Genomic DNA, 12953 nt, shown 5'->3' on the forward strand with positions numbered 1-12953 from the left:
TCTTTCTTGGCCTCAAATTATTTCTACAAATAATTTTTCTAGTAAAATGTCCAGTACACAATTAAAGTAAACCAAGCACTCTAGGAGACAAGACAAAATGACAGAAACTAGCAGAAATAACAACAGAAACAGACACACGGGGTCTCCAGAGAGTGGAATTCCCAAACACAGACTATAAAACAAGTATTTTTTACTATGATCAAGAAGATAAAACCAAACTGAAAAACTTGGCAAGAAACTGAACTCTATAAAAAGTGGCACAGCAAATTTGAAAAGGGACCAAACTAAAATTCTTGAATTGAAAAATAAATAACTGAAATAACCAGATTAATGGCCTTGATAGTATTTAAGACACAACTGCAGAAAAATTAGTAAAATGGATTACAGGTAAAAATGAATGAATGAATGAGTCAATCAATCAATCCATGAATACACACATACATACAATCCCAAAAGAAGCATGGAAGAAAGAAAGAGAGAAAAACACAGGAGAGAAGAGACTGTGCGAAGAATACAGCAGGAATACAGTGAGAATACATTGAGAAAGTCTAACATACATTTAACTGGAGTCCCTGAAAAGTGAGAAAATGGGACAGAAGCAATATGTGAAGAGATAATGGCTCAAAATTTTCCGAAAACAGGTGAAGGATTTAAATTCAAAGTTTTAAGAGTCCCAACAAACCCCAGGCAAGATAAATAAAAAGACATCTATGCATACCTTACAAAGGTTTCCAATCCATGCTACACGCCTGACTTGCCTGGGAAGGTTACTTGGCACCTCTGACACTCAGTTTTGTAAATACAAATTACAACCTATTTCATAGAAACGGTAAAATGATTAAACGAGAGAACATGGAAGGTGCTTAGCTTGTCGCCTGACACATACTTTCTGTAACTAGCTGTAAACGCTGGCTATTGTTGTTATTTATCATTAACACTTGCCATACCAAGTTGAAATTCTGTGTTTACCGGGCTGCGCCACTTACGAGAGCAAGTGGCCTTTTTGCACCTCAGCAGCGGGCACACAGTAGTTCGTGCAGGCATTCAAGAAGGGAGACTCCTCACCCCCAGTCCCTACGCCAGGCACTTGGCAGAGGACTTGGGGTGCAGGGGATCTTCGAGCTCCATGCCCACCCTCCGTGGCCCCGCCCACCCACGCACGACTACGCCCATTTCCAAGGGCCTGAAAAGCAGTTGCCTAGCAGTGTGTATTGCCCCGTAACCCCGGCAGGAGGCCTGGCCATGCCCGGGAACGCGTCGGTCATCATGCCCTAGGGGCCGTACAGCTCAGTTGGCCTGTCAGTGGAGCACCGCACCTACCGCTTGGAGGGCCTGCTAGGTAGGCAGCTGAGCGCCAAAGGGCCACCCAGCTGAGTGCGCCCAGGTGCACCCCAGCCTCTGAGCATCTGTGCAGGCTGTGCTCTCTGCCTAGACTTCCTTCATTCCTCAGACCTAGACCGATTGCTACTTCCTCTGGAAAGTCGGCCCTAAGCCCCACAGCTGCAGGATGTTTTAGCATCTTCCTCTGGCTTCTGTTGCCTCAATATTAGAGCAGGAAGAAACATACACTGTGAGCCCACTGGGTTCTGGGTAGTAAATGCAAATTACCTGGATAGAAAATATTACATACCCTGCTTTACACATTGGGAAACTGAGAAGCAGGAATATTAAGTGACTTTTCCAAGGTACGTGGCTGAAAAATGGCAGAGAGTCTGTCCCTTGATCATCCATTCACGCAACAAACCTTCACTGAGCAAGTAATATGTGTTGGACACTCTTCCAGGTACTGGGGACACACTGATGAACATGATACGTGTCCTTGAAGTGACTGCGGCATTGTTGACTGCTAACTGACAGCTGTGCCAAGGCTCTGACACAGGAGCGTAATCATAGTGGGACCTGCCACTGGCCATAATTGGAGGGGAGAGGACAGAGATCTGGAAGGGTTTACTTGCCTGAATTACATCTGAGTTGAGCTTTAAAGAATGAGGAGAAGCTAACCAGGTAAAGGAAGAAAGAGCATTCCGGGTAGGGGGACTAATATCTGCAAATGCTGGAAGCATGAACAAATGACCTATGTATTTGTTGAACTAATGGGAAGATGAGGCTAGAGAGGTGGACAGGGGCCAGATCCTGCAGGGCTGTGTAGTTTTAGGCAGGGGAATGAAACTGTGGCTGCTGTGAGTAGAACAGATTAGAGGGGGCCAAGAATGGAAGCAGGGAGACAAGGGACTGTTGTGGTGGTCCAGGGGAGAGATGATAGTAGCTTGGACCAGGACAGCCTTAAAGGGGTGATGGATTAAAGTAAAAGTAACAGTACTCCCTAAGAGGATGGAGATGGGAGGCGAGGTTCAGGGGGCTGTGCTCCAGATCCAGTCAGTGTCTGGCTAGAAAACCCTAGAGTTCACAAAAACACTGTTTGAACTAATAAAAAAATCAGCACAGTTTAACTATACAAAATCAACACACAGGACTTCCCTGGTGGTGCAGTGGTTGAGAATCCGCCTGCCAATGCAGGCGACACAGGTTTGAGCCCTGGTCCGGGAAGATTCCACATGCCGCGGAGCAACTAAGCCCGTGCATGACAACTACTGAGGCTGCGTGCCTAGAGCCCGTGCTCCACAACAAAGAGTAGCCCCCGCTCGCCGCAACTAAAGCCCACGTGCAGCAACGAGGACCCAATGCAGCCAAAAAGTAATTAATTAATTTAAAAATATCAACACACAAAAATCAATTGTAATTCTGTAACTAACAGTGAACCATCTCAAAAGGAAATTAACAATTCCATTTACAATAGCATCTAAAAGAACAAAACACATATGAACAGATCTAACCAAGGAGGTGCAAACCTTATACACTGAAAACTACAAAAATTGCTAAAAGAACTCAAAGAAGACCTAAATAAATGGAAAAATATACCATGTGCATGGATTGAAAGACTTAATATTGTTAAGATGACAATACTTCCCAAAGCAGTATACAGATTCAATGCAATTCCTATCAAAATTTCAATGGTGGTGTTTTTGCAGAAATGGAAAAACTCATCCTAAAATTCATAGGTAATTTCAAGGGACTGAGACTAGCCCAAACAATCTCAAGAAAGAACAAAGTTGGAGGTATCACACTTGCTGATTTCATAACTTACTCAAAGTTACAGTAATCAAAATAGTGTGGTACTGTCATAAAGATAAGTATATAGACCAATGGAATAGAATCGAGAGTCTAGAAGTAAACCATCACCTTTATAGTCAATTGACTTTTGTCGTGAGAGTCAGGACTATTCAATGCGTAAAGAACATTCTCTTTAACAATTTGTACTGGGGAAAGTGGATATCTACGTGAATATCTTTTGAATGAAGTTAGACCCTTATACCGTATATAAAAATTAGCTCGAAATTGATCAGAGGTCTAAATTTAGAAACTAAAAAGCTCTTAGAAGGAAACAGGGGCAATTCTGAATGAACTTAGACTTGGCAAGTATGTCCTGAACACCAAAAACATAGGCAACAAAACAAAAAACAGAACAACTGAAATTCATTACAGTTAAAAACTTTTGTGCATCGAAGGACACTACTAAGAAAGTGAAAAGACAATCTATAGAATTGGAGAAAAGATTTGCAAATCATATATTTGCAGTCAAGACCTCTCATTGTCATTGGGATGCTTAATAGGCATCTCGGACCAATATATCCAAAATATCTAAACCAAACTCCTAATACTCACCAGTCCCTCCTGCATTTTTTCCATCTCAGTTCATAGCAGCGCCATTCTTTCACTTACCCAAGCCAAAAACCTCGCAGGCATCTTTCTCTCCTCTCTTTCCCTCACATTCCCCATCTAGTCTAGGAGCACATTCCATTGGCTCTATCTTCAAAGTATCCCGACAGAATTCAACCATGCCTTAACCTCCCTGCCACCACCCTCGGCCTCTTTGTCCAAGCCACCGTCAGTCATCTCTTGCCTGGATCACCACCCTGGCCTCCTCACTGAGCCCCCTGTGACCACCTTGTCCCCTGTAGTATGTTCTCAAAGCCAGGTGATGCCATTAAACCTGAGTCAGAGCATGGCCCTTGCCTCCGAGAACATTCTGGTTGCTCCTACAGTGGCCTGCCAGGCTCCTGATGACTTCCCTGACCTCATTTCCCCCTGTTGCTACTTACCCTCTCAGACCAGGGCTCGAACCCATGTCCCCTGCATTGGCAGGTGGATTCTTAACCACTGTGCCACCAGGGAAGTCCCTGGTCTTTTCTCTTTACTCTCTCAGCCCTCAGGTCTTTCTCAAAAGTCACCTTCACAGACAGGTCTTCCTTGAGCATCTCCACTGACAATGTCGACACTTCCTTCAGCCTCCCTCTTCCTTATCTCCCTTCCCTCCTCTTTTATTTCTTCCTAGCACTCATTAGTACCCAACATAACATATTTTTCACCTATTTCTCTTGTTATCCTTCTCTCCTACTGGGATGAATGCTTCAGGGGCTCAGGGATTCTTGTCTGTTCTGTTCTCTGCTGTGTCCCAGAGTCTGGAACTGTGCCTGGCATATCTGAAGGACTGATAAATACTAGTTAAAATGAACCTGCATGGAGCAAACGCTGGAACCACAGAAGATGAGACTGTGGAAGGAGCAAGGAAAGTCAGAACCCGGCAGACCACAGGACATGGGCAGTGGTCCCTCTGAGGGCTGCAACGGTAAGAGAGAACCTGGAGGTACAGAAGGCAAGTGAGATGAGGATTTCAAGAAGAAAATAGCTAATAGGCACCAAACTGTTAGCAGGAGTTATCTCTAGAAAAAGATAAATCCGTGGCTGATGAATGACATAGAGAGTGTTCCCAAAGACCTATGATGGGAGGGGAAGTTGGCACAGTAACTTTGGGGGGCAACCTGGCAGTGTCTTAAAATTTAACTGTATGCTGTAGAATCCAGCTACTCCATTTCTCAGTTTCATAAATATAAAAAAACTTGTACATGTACATGGAAACATGCCCATGAAGATTTTCTGCATTCCTTGGTCATCTTGAAAAATTGGAAACAACCGGAAAAAGGAATGACTGGATACACTGCAGTACACCTGTCACATGAAATGCAACACGGCAGATCTGTGTGTACCGATGGGGCTGGATTGCCACAACCATTGTGTTAAAGGAATAAAGCATATTCCTGAATTTTATGTACACTATGAGCTCACTTCCACTGAAAAAGACAAAAGGAGGGGGAGGGGAAGAATTATAGGTGATTTTAAAATCTGTGTCCTTTACTTTTCTGTAATTTTTAAGGTTTTTAAGAACTCATCAGTCTGCATTACATTTATAATCTGATAAAGTTTTAGAGTTTAAAATATGTTTTTACCAACACAAGTGTTTTAAGAAGCAAGAAAGGAGATAGGTCAGAGCATGAATCTGCTGGAAGGGTGGGGGAGAACTGGGTGAGCCATTGAATGTGCTAATGGGTCTTCACCTCTGAGGATGCAAGTTCAGGAGAAGGTGGGCAGAGGCTCCAACTGCAGGAGGTAAAGGAGTGGTAGAGATGAGGAAATAAAGAGCTCAGGCAGCTCTTCCCACAGTAGGGGAGGGGAAGGCGTATTTTAAGAGGATCAAGGGGAGAATTTTTATGGTTGAAGGAGACTTGAGTATTGCAAGGTATCAGCAGGTGGTTGATTTTTAAAGTTAGCTTTGTATATCCCTGAATGGTAGTTCATATAATACTGGCAGCCAACATTTACTGAGGGCTGGTGACAAATGCCGGGGTGTTAACAGAAGCAAAGCAGGGAGCATCTGCTCCCCTTTCTCTGTTCAACACTCCCCCCATCATTTTAGACCCAACTAACATCACACCAAGCACAGAGTGGTGCATTTGCAGGCTCTCATTTGTAAAATCTGCCTCTGAGTTCTGTGCATTTCTTTAAAAATCATAGCCCTTTATCATTTCCCGAAACCCTGCTGGCTTTGGAAATATGCCTGATCTCTCCTGAACTTACCATGCCTTAAGCAATCTGAAAAGCTTACTTCTTTCTTTATTACCCATGAATTATAATAGCTTAGCAAAAATATCCTGACTATGGCCTCAATACTGATGAAATTAAACTAACTAAGGCTTAACAAGAAGTGTTGATTTCCCTCGCCATGGTTGTGCCTTGCCTGCTGTACTTAAGTCTGCCAAATGACCTGCTAAAAAGGAAAAGACTCATAAGCATAGAATCCATCCTTATTTAGCTAAGTTGCTCTGTGTACCATCCTCCTGTCCCTAGCTATGCATTAGCTACACACGTTAATAGTCATTGGCTTTGCATCTGTGCTGAGCAGAGGAGGGGGAGATGCCTGTCTGTTTGCCTTGACTTCCTAACCAGGAACATGTAAATCATTTGCAGGTGGCACACAATTCCACCAGTACTGAGAAGAGGGAGGCTTTTCCATATCCCTCCAGTTCACCCAGATCCCCCTTGAAGAATGAGATGCCACTTCAAAGAGTCAGGCTTTCTGCGGGTGGCCTTACAGATTCTGGTTGATTTATGCTGGAGTTTAGCCACTGCCTTTGCAAAGACTTTGTTGCATGGAGTATATTTATCTGACCTTTCTTTGAATAGACAACCCATAGCAGCTCATAGGAAAAAAATGGGTCCTCCATGTAGAGAGGTGGCATTTGGATGAGCTGCAGGAATTCTGGTGCTTCTCCGAGTTTGATCCCTTAAGCCTGCCCTGGCCGCCCTACAGCTGGGCTCAACACATCCTGGAGTGGTGAGAAGGGGACAGGCATCCTGAGGATGAGTAGATGAAGTAGACTCAGAGGTGGCTTATCGCTTTAATAAGACTCAGATTTACGTCACTCAGGGTCCAAAAGAGTCGTTGGAGGTGCCCAGTGCCACTAGGAGCTTGTTTATTCAACAAGCTGTATTAACACCAGGCCCGGGGCTGGGGGGGGGAGGGGAAGGACGGACTGTGGTCAGTGAAGGAGACACGGGGCTTTGTAAGGCACAGTGAGGACTGACATGCTCTGTTGAGGAGGATTTCTTCCTGTGGGACTTCATTTGCTCAGAGGTTGAGGCATATTCCCATTTTTGGCACTGCCACCACCTCCATAGGGTGGGTTATTCGGTGGATTAAACCCTATTCCTTAGGTAAACCTTGCCACAAAAGAGTGCTGCTGTTCTCATAAAACAAACCCCAAACGTAGATGTTACATGAGGCTTGGTGAGATGTGCTCTGCAGGGAAAGGGCCATAGCAGGCTGTGGGGTACACACCTTCCCGGGTCTCCTTCTACAGAGCCCCCCCACTTACACTGTGGTCACAGGGACCGGCCCCAGGTGGAACCTGCACCCCTTCTCTCCAGAACCCCCAGGATTTAGAGAGCTGGTATTGTGTGCTATCAGAATAGAGGTAGCACCTTGCCCCCAGAGGTGGGGTGTAAGGTGGGCATGGAGAAGCTGTTTTGTTCCTGATTTCTCCCAATCAAATTGAAGTACATGTCCCAGGAGCGTCTTCAGACAATGCAAAGCCAAGGTCATGGAGGCCAAATTGCCTCCAACCTACCAGCTTGCAGCTTTTCCCTCTCTGGCTATAACTCCCCTCTCCAGAGGGGGCGCTGCTGGGGGAGTATCTGATCCCCAGAAATCTCTGACCACAGGCTTGCCTTCATGCCTCCCTGGACGATTCACTGACCATTCCAAACTGGGTGGACTGCTCCATTTAAACAAGTCACTGGTCCAAACTGAGTGCCTTCCTCTAAAGATGTTTAAGAACAAGACACTTAAATAGGATACAATAACATAAATATGCCAAAGAAAAAGATGCCTGTGCTCTGTAGAGAGAGGTGTTAGCAGTCAGTCACAAGGACAATTAGGGCCACCACTGGGTGCCCAAGGAGCACTATCTTGTTAATGGAGATCCTCGCTGAGCTGCTTTTTGAAGTTCCTTTCCAGAAGTGAAATTAAAATCACGCAATTAAGATGTTCACAGTTGGGGCTGGATGTTCTTGAACTGATTGAAAGATGAAGAAGTGGACATGGCAACATTTTGAAACAGCAATTGTCTCTGTAATTAAATGCAATTAACTGACATAGCTATTTGCTTTTCTCCACATAGGACTGATTGAAATGCTAAGACTTTAAAAAACATGCCACCATCTGATTTCTCTTTCCATTCTAACTACAATTCTCACCAACGAATGAAGACTGCCAAAGGTGGTGATTTAGTGAACCAACTCTAACACTGAGGTTATAGGGTGAACATATCAGGAAACGTGGGGAGAAATGTGTTGGAGAAAACAGAGCTCCAGGCTGTTCCATGTACATCATTTCTCCTAAACCCATATACCCTTGCATTTCCACAATAGAGAATAAATCTAACAATTTTCCCATAGCTGATCTTTAGGAAAGGAGCTGTTGAATGTAAGTAATAACCAAAATGCAGATTCCAAAGGGGAGAATAAAAATTTAGTCCATTAGCTTTAAAAAATTTTTTTTCCTGATTTTTATAGAAAATCTAGAATATGCTAAAAGAATTTTTTTTAAGTTTCTCATAATCTCACCACAGAGAGATAATCACTGGATATTTTCTTTTTTCCTAATATATACACATTAATTGTACAGAATACATATTTTTGTTTATTGATTTAGGCTGTGCTGGATCTTCACTGCTGTGTGCAGGCTTTCTCTAGCTGCATTGAGCAGGGGCTACTCTTCATTGAGGTGCACGTGCTTCTCATTGCGGTGGCTTCTCTTGTGGTGGAGCACGGGCTCTAGGAGCACAAGCTCAGTAGTTGTGGCGCGTGGGCTCTAGAGCGCACTGGCTTTGGTAGTTGTGGCACACGGGCTTAGTTGCTCTGCCGCGGCATGTGAGATCTTCCCAGACCAGGAATCAAACCTGTGTCCCCTGAATTGGCAGGTGGATTCTTAACCACTGGACCACCAGGGAAGTCCCTGAATACATATTTTAATATATATTATACCTGTACCCTGATTTTTTGCTTATATTACAAATATTTTTCTTGCTATTAAAAATTTATAAACATTTTTGAAATGTCCAAATAAAATCTCATCATATGCATTTGCCACCATTTACTTGACCATCTTCTTATTATTGGGCATGTAAGTTATTCACAGTGTTTTGCTATTATAATAGAACAGAAAGGAATATCTTGTTGCAAAAGTCTGCCTTGTTGCAAAAGTCTGTATTTCTGATTTTTTCCTTAGGGAGCTTTCTTATAAGTGCAGTTTCCTGGGCCAGAGATTAGAATTATTTTTTAATTCTAATTTTTGTGAGGCATTTGAGGCTTTTGGTATGTACTTCCAAACTGCCCTCCAGAAAGGTGACCAATTTATAGTTCCATCATCAGGGTAAGACTTTACCTAATTCTGTATATCCCCTCCAACACTGAGCATCACCTCTATAAGAAAGGCTCAAAAACTCTTCCTAGAGAAAGCTCATATTTTCACTGATCATATGGCTCTGGGGCAAATCACAACCAAAACGAAAATTTTTCAGGTCTCTGGCTGTGCTTCCCAGCAAAGGGGAGGGCACATCGGGGCCAGTACCAGGTGGACACCCACCAGGGATGTTGAGTTACAGCCATGAACGACTGGAGAGCAGACCAGTCGCTGCCATCCATGAAGACACCTGCATATCAGGTTCATCTGTTCCCATGGCACCCACATCCTTCCCCATCTTTTCCAGCTGTGTTGGCTAAAGATGGACACCAGGCCATCCTAGAGAAGATAGAAGACTGGAATGTGGTGGAACTCGTGGTGAATGGAGAAGTTGTCTTCCACTGCAACATCAAAGACTTGGAGTTTGGTAAGCCCTTCCCACCAGCATTTTGCCTTCTCTGGGGCACTTCTATTTCTAGTTGAAGTGGTCGATGTGTCCTGCCCATATTCAAATTGGGTTTCTTTCTGAGTTTTAAATTCTTACTCAAAGCCTCATGCTCTGTGGCACATGAATGAGCGCATCCTAAACCATACACAGTAAAGTGCTTGATGCTCTGGGCTTCTTCCCAGAACGCTGGAAACAGAAGAGGGATGGAAAGAAAATGAAGTTTTAGCTCTAGACGTCAAATGGGACTGTGCAAATTTAGGGAGAATAGGTTGTTTTGTTGTTTTTCATTTTAATAATGTGTGTTTTATTATTATTTACTTTGAAAATGGTTTTTGCTCTGTTTGATTATTCTATCTAGGCTAGCTAAGACAATCAGAGTTAATATGTCGGCAGTGTATGGCATCATCAGCTATGTTCTATGGATTTCTTTGCCTCAGAGAGCTTCTGGCTCAGCAGGCTGGCATCATGCATGCCTCACTCTGCTCAAAGTAAAAGCTTTCCCAATCCACTAATACTCTATAAAGGCTGGGACCTTTGGAAATGCTCTCCTAGTGGAAACCGTATGTTTGTCTTATATGACACGACATTGTATATAAAGCTGGCTAAAAGAAAATTATATCTATTTCCCTAGGAGGCGATGGTAAACTAGACCCACTGTGCAGAGGCCAGGAGAGCTGTACTAAATGCCTACTGATCTCTTCATTGGAACAGGCATCGGAAGTCAGCAGAAGAGCAGGTGCCCCTTGCCATTCTGCAGTTACAAGCAAAAGCGGCCATTCCAGGCCATGGATGCTGGGCTCAGGCAAGGCAACACCCCTTGTCCTTCAGCCTGCACAGCCAGGTTTCTCACCTGGCTGCAAGGAAACGGGGCCCGCAAAGTAATAAAACGACACCATTTGCAGCATCTCTCAATCTCAACCCATAGGGAGAGCTCTCCAATATCAGGTACACATTAAGCTGAAGGAAATAAAATGCAATCTAATAACAAAGCGCCATCCCTTGCTAATAACGCAAAGTTGCCAGAAGCATCAGAGATTCCACTCTATAGCAGTGAAGAGCTAGGAAGAGGTAGAATTAAGGATGAGGCAGGAGGGGGATGGTGGGAGGGAGAATAGTGGGCTTTGAACATCTGAACCAGAAGTTAATGTCAATATTTGGAAACCTGCCTATTCCTACAGGTTTACTTCTTGCTCCCAATAGAATAATATATAACATTGTAATATATAATTACCTAATGACATATCTTCATTTATTTTCTTTCAAATAAATCTTTATTTATATTCCAGATCACAAGAAAATGATCTACCTTCTTTTGCATTAGCCAATCCAACAGGCTGGTCTGAAGAGGTCACGAAAGAGGCCGGGACAGAAGGGGAAAGTGGCTCCCTGTCTCACTTGGAGGAAAACACAGCCAGCGGAGTTAAAGAAGGGTTTTAGCTGTGGTCAGTGTCAACCTCAGCCACGTCAAAATGACGTTCATTTTATTTTCAGGATCTTTGCACCAAATTGTAGCATGCATTCTTAGCTGTAGAGTAAAGGAGAGGGGAGAAATGCAGATATTGATCTAATGATGTTAACCGTGACGTCATGGTAAGAAGGCATCACAGAAGAAAGCTGGATTCCTTCACAGAAGACTCCGGGTGCCGTGTTGAAAGAGAAGGGCTTTCAGGGCCTGTGACAGGCAGCGGCTGGCTCTGGGTGCATAGCCCGCAGGGATGCGGGGCCACCCTGCTCCCTGCAGCCTCACTGCACCTGGGGAGCCATCCTTCCCATTGCTCTAGGGAACCTCAAACCCCCCTGCGCCCCAGAACTGCAAAGGCATCTGGTACTCCATGAAACCACTTGGCCAAGTTCTTTCTCGGACGTGATGAAATAGGGGATAGAATTTTCATTTTCAGCCCAAGTTCCACTTTATCAGATTTCATTCAGAGATTACGAATCACTTAGGATGCTGGATATATTTATTCATCTTTGCTGAGAACCTGAGGCTAAAAACAAGTCTTCTTCCCGGTGTCTGGTGTCGGTTTTCACACGTCTTTAGTAACCCTGGATTTAGTCCCTTTTTCTCAAAGATCAGTTTAAGTTATTATTTGTTTTCATATAAACATTTCACTACAAAAGAAGTACATTTTCATTACAGTAAAATGAAAAAATACAGGTAAAGATAAAGTATAAATTTGATAACATTTTGGTTTATTTCAGTTGGGGTTTCTTCCATTTATATCTGAATGTTCATTAAGAGCTAGACATACATAGAAATGGATTTCACCAATTTGGGATCATGCTGTATGTATCCAATTACGTATCTTTTTTTTAAACTTAACCTTTTATGTTGAACCTCTTCCCATGTGACCAAAACATTTGCTGACTGTCTAAGCATTCTATCTTGAACCAGGGAAATTTCTTCCTGCTTGAATGGTGCTTCCTACTTTCATTGCCAAAAGCTTTTCTGCTGGGATATAAAATTGCAGGCTTTCCCATCTGCATTTGGTGCCGTACCTTCAGCTCCTCAGGCTCCAGGACCCTCAATGTTAACCGGTACAAAGGGTCCACCCTGCAGCCAACTTGCCCTCCTCTGACACACCCTCCACCCTGGCCTGTACTTTGTCTCAGAGCAGCGCCCCCATACACCCAACCTGCTCTCCTTTCCCCCATGGCCAGAGCAGAAGGGCTGGTAAGGGGAGGTTGCACATGGTTCTAAGAAAAAATCAAGTGCCGAAAGCTTCTGGGAGATCCTGTGCCGAGGGCACTGTGTTCCAAGTTAGATCAGAATGAAATGATGTATGAATCAGCACTACTGGAAAAAGCCCCAGGGTTACCTCTGGGCAGTAGGCTTGGAGGGGTGGGTGGGGTGAGTGGAGGGAGGAGGCCTGCAGGACTATCATTTCTTCCTTTTTGTAAATGTTCTCAATGGTGGAATTGATTTTTACTTTGCATATGAGTGTGAGTGTGTGTGTGTGTGTGTGTGTGTGTGTGTGTGTGTGTGTCCGGGAGGGGGGTAGTTTTCAAATAAACATTTAAAATAAAATCAAGAATTTGGCATAGAGGTCATCTGTCTATGTAACCTAGCTCTTCTCTGTCATTGATTACGAAGAGCTTTGTCTTTGGAAATGTAATCATTTTTTGGTCTACAGAAATGTGCCCTCA

General features: G+C 43.8%; 1 protein-coding gene across 1 annotated transcript; it reads left to right on the plus strand.

Moving 5' to 3' along the window:
- Positions 1 to 1242: 1242 nt before the first annotated feature.
- LOC307049753 (UPF0728 protein C10orf53 homolog) lies at positions 1243 to 10500 on the plus strand (the record flags this gene model as incomplete). The annotated part of the gene is given in 5 exon segments (XM_079699353.1): positions 1243 to 1272; positions 1276 to 1339; positions 9666 to 9785; positions 10438 to 10463; positions 10468 to 10500. Coding segments are annotated over 5 exon segments (273 nt in total).
- Positions 10501 to 12953: the final 2453 nt, after the last annotated feature.

The sequence above is a fragment of the Hyperoodon ampullatus genome (genome assembly GCF_949752795.1).
Source record: "Hyperoodon ampullatus genome assembly, chromosome: 1".
Lineage (NCBI taxonomy): Eukaryota > Metazoa > Chordata > Mammalia > Artiodactyla > Ziphiidae > Hyperoodon > Hyperoodon ampullatus.